The following is a 16044-nucleotide window of genomic DNA, read 5'->3' on the forward strand; positions in this document are numbered from 1 at the left end:
GTGCTCGATTGTTTCTTCCGCTCGTTCCTGGCTCTTTTTCAGTGAACCGAAATATTAGGTTGCCGAACTTGGTAACTATCAAGCCTCTCGCGTATAATATAAGATAGGAGAGAGAGGGGAGAGAGGAGAGAGAGAGGGGAGAGAGGAGAATTTCTTTTGTACCCTTTCCGCTATATGAAAATGTAGCTTAAATTTGCTCCTTTGTTTTTCTTGTAAAATTGTTATTTATACTAGCTGTACTACTTTGCTGCTCTGATTACAATAATTCACATGTAATTATATTGACATTTTTCTTATTTTTATTACAACTACGAATCTTACGAAGCACTGAGCTGAATTACCCACAGTACGTATGAAATAAATGCAACTTAAATAGCAACTAGCGTACTTTCCATCCATTTAGTATGCTCTCAAGCATACAGCGACACAGAAGACAGCCGGCCAGGGTGGCCGAGAGGTTCTAGGCCCTTCAGTCTGGAACCCCGCGACCGCTACGGTCACAGGTTCGAATCCTGCCTCGGGCATGTAAGTGTGTGAAGTCCTTAGGTTAGTTAGGTTTAAGTAGTTCTACGCACCGGATTTCACCTTAGAGTAAATTTAGTTGTAGGACTTAGTTTTTAGGCACTATTTCTAGGAACCTGCAGCGACTAACATCTTGGCCTGCCCAGTGTCTGGGGGCACGCTCATTGGGTTTAGCTCTATAAGTAGGTTTATACTTTCAACTGACACATATGTAACGCTGTAGGCTTTAGTAACTAGTCAATAGGTTACCTGCTTTCTAGTTAATTAACAAAACTAATTTGCCCATTGCATTTATCCCATACTAACTAAGATGACTTAGATTAGCTGCAACTGAAACTATTGTACCACTTTTTCGGCCCACTAATCATATTAGGTAGTGGGTTAAATTGTTTAATTAATAAGTTTTGGAAATTTTGGATGTTGAGGCCCATAGTGCTCAGAGCCATTTTAATCATACATAAGACAAGATTTCATGTCTGATTTGATCTTCATTTTGTGGGTGCCTTTTAAAACAAGTACAAGATAAGAAACTAAGTGCCTCCTGTGAGATGAACACAAGTTGCAGTGAGGAAACATATACACGTTGTTCAACATGTCAAATAAATCTTTTATAACAACTACATGCTTTTAGAACTGGGTTACATGACCATCATAAGGAGGAATGCATCTTTAATGTAGTTGCTCTTAATGGCAAACATCGTCAATTTCTTACGGTAGCATGTTAGGTGGTCGAGAGTTAAGATTGCGGCGAGGCAGTGTGTATGCTGCATTCTGATGTGCAAAATTTGAAGTGCTCCTCAGTCTACATCAGTCACACAACACTGTGGTTTACAACCTAACCTTGCGGTCATAACACATGCCAGCAGAAACGGGTATGTAAATCGTACCTTCCTCCTGGCGACGATTGCCTAACTGTCGAAACGCGGCCTGTTTTAATTAAAGCTTTTGTGGGTAACACTGAATCAGATGTGTTAAAAGACGATAGAAAATTGTTTCGATTTAGCTATGCGGTGAATTTTCCCCTTCTTAAAACCTTACATTTTTACTTAACTTTGTGTGCAGAAGGAACATAGATTCTACGGAAAGGCAACAGGAGGTCTAACACGAGTACTCAAGGAAACTGGCCAACCTATGTCTTTTTTTGTGGAACATCTTCCACAATGTGGGGACTCGCATTCGTGGACATCTGTGAGTGAACCCATACCAAGTTATCACTGACGCCAAGCAGTCCTAACAATATACAAATTTTAATTCGCTTTTCGCAATAACACGATATCCATTCAGAACATTGTGATACAGCGAAGAGGGCAGGCTAGCCGCAGTGGCAGATGACGTTCCAAGGCTTTCTTACCGGCTGATGGTTCCCAGTCTGCAATCAGCTTTCCTTGATGCGACCTGCCTCTTCTCCGGAAGTTTGCTCTTTATGCCAGTTACGTGCCACCATTACGATCTAGAAGCTGCCATAAAATCTCATTTTGTCGCTAATCTTCCATAGCCTTTCTGAATTAGTCCCACGAAGCAAAAGTACTCTATCTGTCCTCTGAGAGTTCTTTAACGTTTGCACAATTCTTGGAAGCGACAAAAAGAATGTTAAGTAGGAATATTTAACGCTAGTATTTGTGTAAATACAGCCTCCAGCCACCCCACCATTTAAATAGTTTTGTTCTACGCAAGGACGAGTTTCGAAATTTCACACATCTTCAACTCTTATGTCGACGTCATTTTGAATTCTGTAGCCACCTTGCCCACAATAACAAATGTTTTAGCTAACGCGTCTCTGAGATTTTCTATTTACATTTAATTAGTAGTCAGACGCACTTATCTTGGATCTGCAATTTGTGGTACCCATAAAAGGCAGGTAAAGGAGCCACTAACACTTTCGGATTCCCTACTGCAACGCAACATTCGCCATGTGAGTGACTGCTTCGTTTGTTCACATCTGAAGCTGCATCTAAGATGAAAGTTTTCTTATAGACTTCCAAACTAGTTCTTAAGTCAGGTATGTTCTGAAACTAAATACGGCTATTCTTCAAACTACATACATGGTTATCTGTATTTAAGAAACTAAATTGTAGTGAGCGTTCCTGAGCTGTATATGACATTTTCCACACACATCACAGATTAACACAGTCAACTCTCGCTTTAGAATGATTACAACAAGAAGTATATGACTTACATTATTAACTTTTTTTTAAAGTGTACTATTACAAAAGAAGAGAACGTTATGGACTTTTATTTATTATGGACTTTTATTTATTATTACTGTTACCTTCTCGTTTGTTGGTTGATATAGGGGAGGAGACAAAACAGTCAGGTCATCAGTCCCGTAGGATTAGGAAAGGAAGTCAACTGCTGCCATTGAAGGGAACCATCCCTGCATTTGCCTGAAGCGATTTAGGGAGCTCACGGGGAACCTAAATCAGAATGCTGGGACGTGGGATTGAACCGTCGTCCTTCGGATTCAGGTCCAGTGTGCTAACCACTGCACCAAAACGCTCAGTTGGTCTCTTTTCGAGAGGACTCTATCTGATGTAAACATTGCATAAGTAATTTATGAAATTTTATTTTTCTAGATAATTCTGATTCAGAATGTCATTTAGGGATGTGGACTTACGGAAATAAATTTCTACTTGTGTTTACCTTTCTAGGCGAGTTGTAGCATTTGCAGGTTGTGTGCTACGCATGTCATTTCACGTTCATTTTCATCAGCATGTAAGGAAAGGATCGTTTGCTAAGGATTCTTAACCAAAGAGTGCAGATACATTAGAGGTATCGAGTGCTTTACTTTCTTCCTGTTTGATCCAGGTATATGTTGGGAAATGCATTGAATTGAGCTTCTCTATACCTTTCCTCCTGTATTTGATACTGCACACTGCTTTGACCTTTATTTGGTTATTTCATGCTGATACTTGTTCCTCGGTAAAAGTTCGTCTCTTTACATGAAAATTTCTGTAGTTATGACATGCTTACATATTTCTCTGATGTCTACGATATTGTGTTATTTGATGCTGCATTTTCCATTTTTTTTTCTGATGTGTGGCATTTATTTTCATCAGTGAGTTATCTTTACTCGAAATGCATCCGCAGTTGCGAATATGGACAGCCATCAGCTGTATAATGGAATGACGACAATGAAGATGTGTGCTGCACCGGAACTTGCAGCAGAATGTCCCGCTTGTCACGCGCGGTTTTCTTCCCATTAGGCTATGCGAGGACGACTCTCAGCGAGACCCAAACTTCTGTATTCTGTCAACCATTTGTCTACAGCCTGCGCTCCTACATTTATTACGTATACCGAATTTCCTCACAGGGAAGACATTTTAGCTTAAAGCCGCTTGGACGTGTAGGCGTATAAGTACGGCGTTGCAGTACCTGTGTTGTTCAGTAGTACTATGCAATATTCGTTCGCACGTGCATGCATACATGTCCGAAGAAAGGTTGCATCATACTTCTGAACAACACAGGCACTGAAATATCGTAGTAACTTGTCTATTAATTCAGAACTGTAACCATTATCAGAATAATTTTCTTTTGTGGGGTCTAGTTTATCGATTTGGTCAGCGTGTTGCAATGGGATTTTATGCATTATATTGTGCATTCGTATCAAGTAGATTATTCTGGGCTTATTTGTGAAACATGATAATTTACTGATTGTGTGATGTCTGTTGTAACAGGCCAGACCCGGAAGATTTAAAACTCTGATTAAATGGTGTTCAAGAGTGAAGGTAATATACTGATGCATTTTATTTATTTCTTGTGTAAAGGCATTTGTGTCTTCTGTTGACCATCAAATAATATTTTTATGCCATCATAATATCAGTTGTAATATTTTACTTAAGTAGTTGAAAGTTCTGTCTCTCAATACGAAAGAAAATATCAGCAAGTAGAATGGCAAGGCCATGGAGCCCTATTTCTTCTGATAAATTTTGTTATTGAAAGAATATTAATGTGATAATTATTAGCAAAGTTTCCAGGTGAGCTTGAAATAAGCAGTTACAAGGTAGTGCAACCTTTACATTTGTAACACTCTGCTTAAACTTTCACACACTGTGGTAAGTCAGTGCCAACTGCCATGATTCGTATTACTTGGTCTACGGCCCCGATTCTCTTAGCAGGAGGGACCTTTTCCACTGTGAGTTATGTATTCTTACCCACAATCCGAACTATTGTGACGACGGTCTTTGTGGTAAACGCAAAGCATCGCCAGCGGTTTATTTAAGCCCAGTCACCATTTTCTTCTCATTTATATTTTGCTCGACACACTTCAGCAAGTGGTTCCGATTTTCAATTGCGTTTTGTGTGTGCTATGCAATTTATTTGCGATGTTTCCGATGTAGGAGGTATTGTATTGTTCTGTTATTTCTACTGCAATGTATAAAAACACGCTTAATTTTAAAGGTTTATCTAAGATCAATCATCAGCTGAAACTTAAAAAAATGCTCGTGTTTTTATTTGCTAGAGTAAAGACAACAAAACGATACGGGTCCTCTCAGGATGAAAACACCACGAATAAACTGCACAGGACATGGAAAATACTCTTGAGAATGGGGATCATTTCACGAAAAGCATAGAAAAAAATACAAATAAAAGTAAAATCATGACTAAGCAGAAAAAGCTATTTTACAAACAATCCCGTTGTTTGTACAGCCTCAGGCTGCCACAAACAATGGCGCGGTGGCGGATATCATAATCGGTGGCCGCTTGGCGAAGGCCCGGCGTGTTCCCAGGATTGTGCGAGTATTCCGGTGGCTTCACATCCCAGACCCCTAGGAGCATTGTTGCCTGGCGGAGCCTGCCTGACCCCACGAACAGGCCCACTGAACTCTGTCACTAACCTCTCCTCTGCCGGGTGGCTCAGCGAGCTTTACTATTTATAGCGGCCCTGTGCCAAGTCGCATGGGTGAATGGCTTCGGAGGTGTGCGCAGTCAACTGATGCGGTGCAGCAACGGTGCCTCGTTACAACAATCTTCCGACTAGTTGCGTGATTAGTAGCACAGGTGTATCAACAGAAGCGTTCATTCAGGGACGAAGTGGACAACAGCGCCTCTACATTCCTGCTCCGCGGCAGATGAAAGAAGTGGAAATTGTAGAAAAAGGAAAACAGCTTAAAATTTTTGAAAACATTATCAGCGATCGAATACAATTAAAATTTGAAGATTAAAACAGTCTTGATCGCAACTTTTTATTTTTATTGGAGTGACCAGTTTCGATTCTGTTGAACAACCATCTTCAGACTCCAGAAGGGTGGGTGGACTTGTGGAGCAAGTTGTGCCGACCCTCGACGGTGGAATAACCGGACACTCCAATAAAAATAAAAAATTGCGATCAAGATTGTTTTAATATTCAAATTTTTACAACAGCTTAAGATCGGCAAAGAACCGAACATACATATTTCTTATTTTTATAAGTAGCCACTCCACCTTTTTCATTCCGTTCTGCAAAACATTGACACATAACGCGGTTAATGGCGTTGGAAGATCCTGAAACATGGTGTATCAAGTAAATTCAGATTCAAGAAAACACCTACAGATACGGGAGGAAATTGAAGTGTAAACTCTGTTTGAAATACATATTAGACATAACTAACTCCTCCCTATCAGGAAATGAAGGCTCAACGGAACCGACCGCCCTCCGTGTCATCCCCTGCCCATAGGTGTCACTGGATGCGATATGGAGGGGTATGTGGTCAGCACACCGCTTTCCCCCTGCCGTATGTCAGTTTCCGAGGCTTGCTAACATGGCTCGGCAGACCGGATGGTCACCCATCCAAGTTCTAGCCCAGCCCGACAGCGCTTAACTTGGGTGATCTGACGGGAACCGGTGCTACCACTGCGGCAATTCCGTTGGCCCACACTACACATACTGAAGAAATTTTAGACCAGAAAGCCGTTTCCTATTCTCCTAGCAATGCATATGCCAACGTGAATGATGTTTTCTGGGTCCATAGTACATCACAAACTGCGATGAAATAGAAATAATGTGTTGGAAGGTACCGAATCCTAACTGGCTATCACAAACAATTTCTGTGGGATTCGGTCAGGAGAAGAGGACCCTCACGCGTGAAGTCTGCTTGTTCAGGAGAGCTGGCGCAGTGGACTAGAGGTTTCACTCCGATCTTTCACAACAACAAGAAAAATATAATCATTCCAAATATAAATAAGACAGGTGCTGACAGATGCGAAAACTACCGAAATAAAAGCTTAATAAGTCACGGTTACAAAATACTAACACGAATTCTTTACAGCAGAATGGAATAAAATGGTAGACGCCGACCTAGGGGAAGATCAATTTGGATTCCGGAGAAATGCAGGAAAACAAGAGGCAATACTGACCCTACGACTTCTCGTAGAGGTCATTTAAAGAAAGGCAAACCCACGTTTACAGCATTTGTAGACTTTGAGCAAGCTTTTGACAACGTTAACTGGAAAACTGTGTTTCAAATTCTAAAGGTGACAGGGTGCGAGAGGCTATTTACAACTTTCACAGAAAGCAGACGGCAGTTATAAGAGTCGATGGGCATGAAAGGGAAGCAGTGGTTGAGAAAGTAGTGAGACAGAGTTGTAATATATCCCCTTGTTATTCAATCTGTATGTTGAGCAACCAGTAAAGGAAACAAAAAAAAATTGAGTGGAAATTCAAGTCCAGGGAGAAAAAATAAAAAGTTTGAAGTTTGACGATGACATCGTAATTCTGTCAGAGATAGCAAAGGACTTGGAAGAGCAGTTGGACGGAATGGACACTCTTGAAAGGAGGATATAAGATAAACATCAGCAAAAGCAAAACGAGGATCATAAAATGTATTAGAATTAAATGAGGTAATGCTGAAGGAATCAATTAGGAAATGAGACACTTAAAGTAGTTAAGGAGTTTTGCTATTTGGAGAGCAAAATAACTGATGACGGCTGAAGTAGAGATGACATAAGATGTAGACTGACAATGGCCTGAATAGCGTTTCTAAAGAAGAGAAATTTGTTACGGTCACTTATGGATTTAAGTATTAGGAGGTCTTTTTTTTTTTTGAAAGTATTTATATGGCGTCTAGCCGTGTATTGAAGTGAAAAATGCGCGATAAACAATTCAGACAAGTGTGGTATGCACCACTTCTAACAAACACCGAACAACGCGCTCCAGTACGCGGCCGCGAAACACATCGCTGGCCGCACTTCTGTGGGCGGCCCGCTGCTTCCATCGCTGGCCGCCTTCACACTCACGCTCCCTCACGTGGCCGAGAAACACATCGCTGGCAGCACTTCTCCGGGTGGCTCGCGGCTACCATCGCTGGCCGCCTAGCACACAGCAATTGGCTATGCCAGGAAACATTGCGATTGGTTTTCCCTGGAAAACAGCGACCCCAGCCGACGCCTCCATTAACTAGCGAGCCTTATATAAACCCGGCCGCCGCCGCAAACAATAGTTACGCACGCACGCACGCACACGACGAGTGCTGTTCGAGATGTCGTTGAGAGAGGTTGCTTTACCTGCGAAGGGTGTGGCGGATCGCCGCCCGTCGGGGCCAGCTCAGGCGACTGAGCTGATCCCGGTGGCGGCCCCATCCGGCCCCCCACTTATGACGAACCGGCTTACAACAACTGACCACGACAGGAATGACTCTTCGGATTCTGATGTGCTCTCTCGTGATCGAGTGTTCATTCTTATGAACAAACTCGCTCACGGGGGTTCCTACCCGGGTCGAAAGGACGACGAGGCGACTATACTCGCCTTCTGTCACATTCGGAAGGGTGCCACTCTGCCGTACACGAGGCAGCAAGTGTCGGGTGTGCCACCGAGAGCCCCGCCGGTTGAATCGCGCGAGTCTGCGGTCCCGGCGGTGGCGGCCTCGGCGGGAGTTGCGCCGCTGGCCTCGACCACTGAAGAGGTCGATGTGCCCCCGGCTGCACCCCTGGTCCCCAAGACACGAGAAGAGCCCGTGGCTACGCTAGCTGCGGCCGCCGAGATGCAGGATATCGACCTGCCTGACGCAAATTTGGCTGAGGCCATTGCCGAGTCAGAGCGCCGTGACACTGACTCTGACGCTGCCCGTGCGCCCAAAAAGCGCCGGGCTATGACGCATGACGACTCCGACACTCCCTCTCAGACGTCCGACACAGCGAGGCCGCGGAAGAAGGCCTCGAGGGCTTTCCGCCCTTCCACCACGGAGTCTGGGACGACTATCGCGGGCTCCTCCGCGAGCGCCGCCTCGCCGAGACCGACGAAGACGCGGCGGCCCACTCGTCCACCTGCCACCTCCCGGCAGCCGGATGAGGATGGTTTTGTCGCCCCTCCCAGGCGGCGCACTGCCAGGGCTGCTGCGCTGCAGCAACCGACGCCGCTGCCGACCGCCAACGCGTTCGCGGGGGCCAGTGTGGACGCGACTGAAGATGGTGCCGCGCCTCCTGTGTCGGCCCAAAAGAAGCCCCCGCCCATCGTCATCCAATGGGCGGGCGGGTACAAGGAGTTCCAGCAAAAACTAGACAGGGCGGCCACGTCCGCCACTGTCAAGACTGCTGGCCGTGACCTCTACAAGGTCACGGTGTCCTCCAACGAGGAGTACCGCGCGGTGATGGACACCATCTCCAGAGATGGCCTCCGGTGCTACACGCACCCCTCTGAGCCGCTCAAACTTCTGAAGGTGGTGTTCCGCCACCTTCCACTCAAGTTTGGGGCGGACTATCTTAGAGAAGAACTCGAAGACATGGGCTTCGGCGTCCGGTCCACCGGACTGATGAAGTCCCCGCGCACGCACCGCGACATGCCACTGTACCAGGTTGTCCTCGTCGACAACCTGGAAAATCGGAAGGTTTTCCAGGTGCAGCGAGTCGGCCGGGTCAGGGTCGCGGTGGAACCTCTCCGAGCCAAAGGCAAGAGGGCCCAGTGCTTTTCCTGCCAGAGGCTCGACCATGTCTCCCGCTACTGCTCTATGTTGCCCCGCTGCGTCAAATGCGCGGGACAGCACGAGAGCAAGTCTTGCGGGCTTGCCAAGGAAGAGAAGCCGACGTGCTGCAACTGCGGCGGCGCGCACGTTGCCAGCTACAGAGGCTGTTGGGCCTTTAAAAGGGGCCGAAACCACCGGAGCGGAGGGGCTGCTCCCTCTCGTAAGGTGCACCCGTCCACCGGCTTTGCTGCCGCCACCAAGGGCGGACCATCAGCCGCCACCGCCCGACGTTCGGACCTGGCGGCGGGCGAGACGAGGCAACCGGCCGCGCCATCTCCGGCTTCGCCCGGGGGGGAGGCCACCCCAACACCCACGCAGAGCGCGCGGGTTGCCGCCCCGCGCAGGCGTCGCCGGCGCGCGGGCCGGGCCACCCATGCCGCTGCACGCCGGAATGCCGATGACACACTGCCGCAACAGACGACAGCACCTCGTGCTACGCCGCAACCGGCTGCCGACGCTCCGCGGCAGTCGTCTACTACGGAGTTGCCGCAACCGGCCTCCCCAGTGGCGGAGGCCGCCCCAGCGGCCAACGCCGCCCCCTCGGCCACCGATGCAGCCGAGCTCCGTTCGCTCTTGCGGTCGTTGAGCCAGCTGCTAGAGCAGCTACCGGTGCTCGTCACCGCGGTCACGTCGGCCCTTCAGGCCGGCGTTGCAACCCTGCCGCGTCATGGATAATCGCCACATCCATGGCCTCACCGTTTGCGCTTTCAACGCAAACAGTTTGGTCCCCCAACAAGGGGAATTCAGGGAGTTCTTGCGCGACGAGGCAATTGACATCTGCTTCGTGTGCGAGACCTTTCTGAAGCCGGGGACACATGTCAAGGTGGCCAACTATCGGTGCTACCGCACCGACAGGTTGACGCATGGCGGGGGGACGGCTATTTATATCAAGGCGTCCCTCAAGCACCATGACGTCCCGCTTCCGCCCCTCACTACAGTGGAGGCCACTGGGGTGGCTGTCACCACGACGGCAGGGGTGATCACCTTCGTTGCGGCCTACAGGCCGCCGAGGGGACTGCTTCAGGAGGCCGACATCGACGCCCTGCTGGCTCTGCGCGGGAAAGTCTTCATTGCGGGTGACTTGAATGCCAAGCACACGCAGTGGAACTCCCGCGTTACCAATGCCAGCGGCCGCCGACTCCTCCGCGCCACACAGCGGCATGGCGCGATAGTACTGGGGCCTTATGATCACACTGTCTTCCCCCATCGAGGCCAGTCAGATGTGCTCGACATCGCCGTGCTCAAAGGTGTTGGGCACTTCACTTCGGCCACCGTTCGATGTGCCATGTCGTCCGATCACCTCCCGGTGGTCTTCGACATGGACGTCATCGGTGCATCTCTGCCGTCCGTCCGCCGCAACTTCCGTGGCATCGACGAGACGCGCTTCCGTGACGAGGTCCTTGCCCGACTCGAGGGCGCGCCAGATCCCGCTGTGCATGGGGCTGAAGAAGCGTTAGCCTTCTTCACGCGGCACACACTAGCTGCGGCGGAGGCGGCCACCCCCAGGCGGCCGGACCGGCCGCGAGACATGTCGCGCCAACTCCCGCCGCCTATCCTGGAGGCGATAACAAACAAGAATCGCCTCTTCCGGGAGTGGCAGCTCACGCGGCAGCCAGAAACGAAGCGCCGGCTCAACAGGGCGCGACGCGAGATTCGGGCAGCCATCGATGAACATCGGAATCGGGACTGGGCGGGCTTGGTGGCCACCCTAACTACGACGGATGGTAGTGCTTGGCGGACCGCCAAGCGCTTCCTTCGTCGTCGCCAGCGAGTCCCGCCTCTCCATGCGGGCGCGGACGTTGTCTGCGAGCCGGATGCTAAAGCCAGCATCCTCGCGGACACGTTCGCGGAAAATTTTCGTCCTGTTGATGGTGTGCTCGATCCCGATCATGTTCGTCTGGTGGAGGATCGCCTGCCGGTCTTCCTCGCTGCAAGGGAGGCTGACGATGTGATCGAGGAGATAACACCCGAGGAAGTGGACCTGCAGCTCCGTCGCCTCAATCCGAGGAAGGCGGGTGGCACCGATGGTGTCACCAACCACCTGTTGAGGATGATACCGCCGGAGGTACACCAATCTCTGGCGGACATCTTTAACAGTATCCTCCGCACTGGGACCTTCCCTTCCGCATGGAAACATGCGGAAGTGGTTGCCATCCCCAAGAGCGGCAAGGATCCGCGACAGGCAGCGCACTATAGGCCGATCAGTCTGCTCCCGTCCCTCTCAAAAGTGTTTGAGAGGTTGTACGTGGAGCGGCTGCTGCGCATCGTGACAGAGCAGCAACTCCTTCCCGAGGAGCAGTTTGGTTTCCGGCGGGGCCACTCTACCACACAGCAGCTGTTGCGCCTCGTGGAGCAGGCGATGCGTGCGCTGGAGACGCGAGAGTACCTAGGGGCGGTACTTCTCGACGTCTCCAAAGCCTTCGACTGCGTGTGGCACGACGGCCTCGTGTACAAACTTTTTGTGCACGGGGTACCGACGTCGCACGTGGTCCTGCTGCGCTCGTATCTCTCGGGGCGCACTTTCCACGTCCGAGCTGATGAGGGCACATCCACCGACCGGCAGATTCGGGCGGGAGTGCCGCAGGGGTCGGTCCTCGGTCCCCTGCTGTACTCCCTGTACACCGCCGACGCCCCGCGGGTGGCACGCGTGGAGTTGGCGCTTTATGCTGACGACACGGCGCTGTTCACCCGCAGCATGAACACGGCCGAGATGCGCCGCCGCCTCCAGCTCGGATGTGACGTCCTAGGTGCCTGGTCCACGAAATGGCGCCTTAAGTTTAACGCTGCGAAGAGCCAGGCTGTCATCTTTAGCAGAAGGATGATGCCACCGGACCTACCGCCGGTCACGATCATGGGGGGCCCCATTCCATGGTTGCGGACCGGCAAATATCTCGGGGTGACATTGGACAGACACCTGACGTGGCTGCCACACATCCGCGACGTCAGAGGGCGGGCAGTGGGGCGCCTTCGTGCGCTTTACCCATTCCTCAATCCCTCATCGACGCTTCCTCCACGCCACGGCCTCACCATGTATCTGTCCCTCGTCCGACCGGTACTGGAATATGCGGCCGTGGTGTGGGGTAACGCGGCAGCGACGCACATTGCGACGCTCCAACGCGTGCAAAATAGGGCGCTGCGACTTGCGCTCCACAAGCCGCCTCGCTACCCAGCAAGGCTGCTCCATGAGGAAGCGGGCATCCCTTTCCTACGGGATCGCTTCCGGCAAATCGCCAGGGTGTTCTACAGCGATGCAGAACACTCTGCCAGTCGCCTGATTCGTGGTCTGGGCCGCCAGGTCCACCACAGGCCAACGACTCGATGGCCAGATCTACTGCGAGAGTAATTTCTCTCGCAGCACGATGTTGGTAACAAATATGGCGTCGCAATGACTGACGCCTAGTGAGGACAGCTCACTCTGTTAGGAATAAAAGCACCCTGAAGATGTCACTGCAGGAACAGCAGCACCGCTGCTTAACCTGCCCCTACACCTGGCATATGAAGCCAGCGTTTTACAGCGAGCGAGCGAGCAAACAATAGTTCTGATCGGGAAGTGCAGCACGCCGTGTTCCAGCTGCTTGTGGGTGACTCGCCCACCACTGGAGGTTACCTGACTGCTCGGCGGGAATCTTGCGACTTCACTTGGAGAGACTGAACTTCACTAGACTTGGGAATAATTACGGGACGTGTACCCCACCATGAACATTTCGACATTGGTATAACCAAACTTTAATTATGCATTACTTCTGAGTGTGAGCCTGGGTAGACGCTTGCCTAACATAGTTGTTAAAAAGTGATTTCTGATTTAATAAACCAGACTGAAGAGGTTATTGTGTTATCCCTGGTTATAACAACAAGAATAGTAACTTTTGGAATGTGATGCTATAGACAAATGCTGAAGATTAAATGGGTAGATCACGTAACTAATGAGGAGGCACTGAACAGGATTGTGGTGAGATACTGTGTGCAGTTTACCTGGATACTGCTGCGTTGCTCTTTACACGTTGGGCCAATTTATGGCCTAGCCTGTTTAGTTAGTATAATGGCTGAACAGGATAGGGGCCGTACTTCAGCGAAGTTAGTTGAGGAAATGTATTTTAGACTGGCGGATAGACGAGTATCTTTAATAAAAATAAAAGCAATGTTCAAATTACTAAGGAATCTTTACACCCCGTGCCGACCTTGATGTTCCCTAGGCCGTGCTGCTGATAATTCCACACACTTCTTTCGGTGTGGGAGCGACAGGGTGCAGGTGTAAATGTGAGGGTGGTTCTTGATTGTGTTTGTGCAGTACAGAGCAGGTCGCAGTCCACTGGTTTCCGCATGTCGCAAAATCCACACACAGACGGATGCCACATTCCTTGACTTCCGGAAAGCGTTTGCCTCGGTGCCCCACTGAAGACTCCTAACTGAGGTACGAGCATATGGGATTGATTCCCAAGTATGTGAGTGGCTTGAAGACTTCTTAAGTAATAGAACCCAGTACGTTGTCCTCGATGGTGAGTGTTCATCGGAGGTGAGGGTATCATTTGCAGTGCCCTAGGGAAGTGTGGTAGTTCCGCTGTTTTCTGTCTACATAAATGATGTTTTGGATAGGGTGGATAGCAATGTGCAGCCGTTTGCTGATGATGCTGTGGTGTACAGGAAAGTGTCGTCGTTGATTGACTGTAGGCGGATACAAGATGACTTGGACAGGATTTGTGATTGGTGTAAAGAATGGCAGCTAACTCTATATATAGATAAATGTAAATTTATGCAGATGAATAGGAAAAAGAATCCTTTAATGTCTGAATACTCCATTAGTAGTGTAGCGCTTGACACAGTCACGTCGATTAAATATTTGGTTGTAACATTGCAGAGCGATATGAAGTGGGACAAGCATGTAATGACAGTTATGGGGAAGGCGGATAGTCGTCTTCGGTTCATTGATAGAATTTTGGGAAGATGCCGTTCATCTGTAAAGGAGACCGCTTATAAAACACTAATACGACCTATTCTTGAGTACTACTCGAACGTTTGGGATCGCTATCAGGTCCTATTGAGGGAGGACATAGAAGCAATTCAGAGGCGGGCTGCTAGATTTGTTACTGGTAGGTTTGATAATCACGCAAGTGTTACGGAAATGCTTCAGGAACTCGGGTGGGAGTCTCTAGAGGAATGGAGGCGTTCTTTTCGTGAGTCTCTACTTAGGAAATTTAGAGAACTAGCATTTGAAGCTGACTGTAGTACAATTTTACTGCCACCAGCTTACATTTCGCAGAAAGACCACGAAGATAAGAGAAATTAGGGCTCGTACAGAGGGAGTTTGGGAGTGGAACAGGGAGAGAAGATGCTAGTTGTGGTACAAGGTACCCTCCGCCACGCACCGTATGGTGGATTGCGGAGTATGTATGTAGACGTAGGTGTATTCAGGATACGATCCACACGTACTGTACCATATCAACGTAAAAAGTGCATTCCCGTAAATGTAGCAGATGGTGTATTCAATTTTCTTATCCTTAAGAGTACGAGCAGAAGGGTAAGGAGTTTATAAACACCTGAGAGCGAGAGAGGAAGATCAGTAATGTGTATATCGTCTGCAGGCCAGTAACGGGATCAGGAGGGAAGGAGGAGGAGATAAGGGCGGCAAGTGGTCGTTGGAAAGCGGTCCGGCAGCCTGCGGGCCAATCGGGTCGCAGATCGCAGCCCACCGGACCCTGCGTGTGCCGAGAACAGCGCGGTGGTGGCGGGGAAAAGGGGGGGGGGGGGGAGTCGCTGCTGCTGCCTCCGGCCGCCCCCGCTCTGCTGCGTCTTTCCCTGCGCCTGGAGCAGCCGGAGAACAGAGCAGAGCAGCGCAGGGGGCAGCTGTCGTTGGCAGAGCTGGCGGAGCACTGGGGCCGGCAATTCTGCGGCTGTCTCTTCCAATAGTGGCCCCTCTCCTCGCCGTGCTCTCCCTTTCCTCGATGCGGAAATTGCTTCGGGTCAAACAGAATTCCTGCGTATTTTAAACTGCCCGAATATTATTATGTTCCTTTAAAAAAAAACTATAAAATGTAACGGAAACCAAATAAAAAACATAAAAAGTATAAAAATGTAAAAGGTTTGATAGATTACAGTAACGGAGAGTGTTGTACGATCAGGACAGTGTGTCTACGGCAGTGGTCTTGAAACTGCGGCCCAGTTTGCGTGTTGCCAGCGGTACTCAGCCATAGTTTATAATAATATACACTACTGGCCATTAAAATTGCAACACAAAGAGCAAATGCAGATGATAAACGGGTATTCATTTTACAAATATATTATACTAGAACTGACATGTGACTACATTTTCATGCAATTTGGGTTCATAGATCCTGAGAAATCAGTACCGAGAACAACCACCTCTAGCCGTAATAACGGCCTTGATACGCCTGGGCATTGGATCAAACAGAGCATCGATGGCGTGTACAGGTACAGCTATCCATGCAGCTTCAACACGATACCACTGTTGTTCAAGAGTAGTGACTGGCGTAATGTGTCCAGCCGGTTGCTCGGCCACCATTGACCAGACGTTTCCAATTGGTGAGAGATCTGGAGAATGTGCTGGCCAGGGCAGCAGTCGAACATTTTCTGT

At 49.2% G+C, this 16044-nt stretch overlaps 1 protein-coding gene across 1 annotated transcript; it reads left to right on the forward strand.

Annotated features, from left to right (window-relative positions):
- The first annotated feature begins 7976 nt into the window (after positions 1-7976).
- On the forward strand, positions 7977-15359 carry LOC126298580 (uncharacterized). The gene is made up of 3 exons (XM_049989993.1): positions 7977-9112; positions 9578-10033; positions 15035-15359. The coding sequence occupies exons 1-3, from the start codon at positions 7977-7979 to the stop codon at positions 15357-15359; spliced, it is 1917 nt and encodes a 638-aa protein (XP_049845950.1).
- Positions 15360-16044: the final 685 nt, after the last annotated feature.

The sequence above is a fragment of the Schistocerca gregaria genome, chromosome 1 (genome assembly GCF_023897955.1).
Source record: "Schistocerca gregaria isolate iqSchGreg1 chromosome 1, iqSchGreg1.2, whole genome shotgun sequence".
In the NCBI taxonomy this organism is placed as follows: domain Eukaryota; kingdom Metazoa; phylum Arthropoda; class Insecta; order Orthoptera; family Acrididae; genus Schistocerca; species Schistocerca gregaria.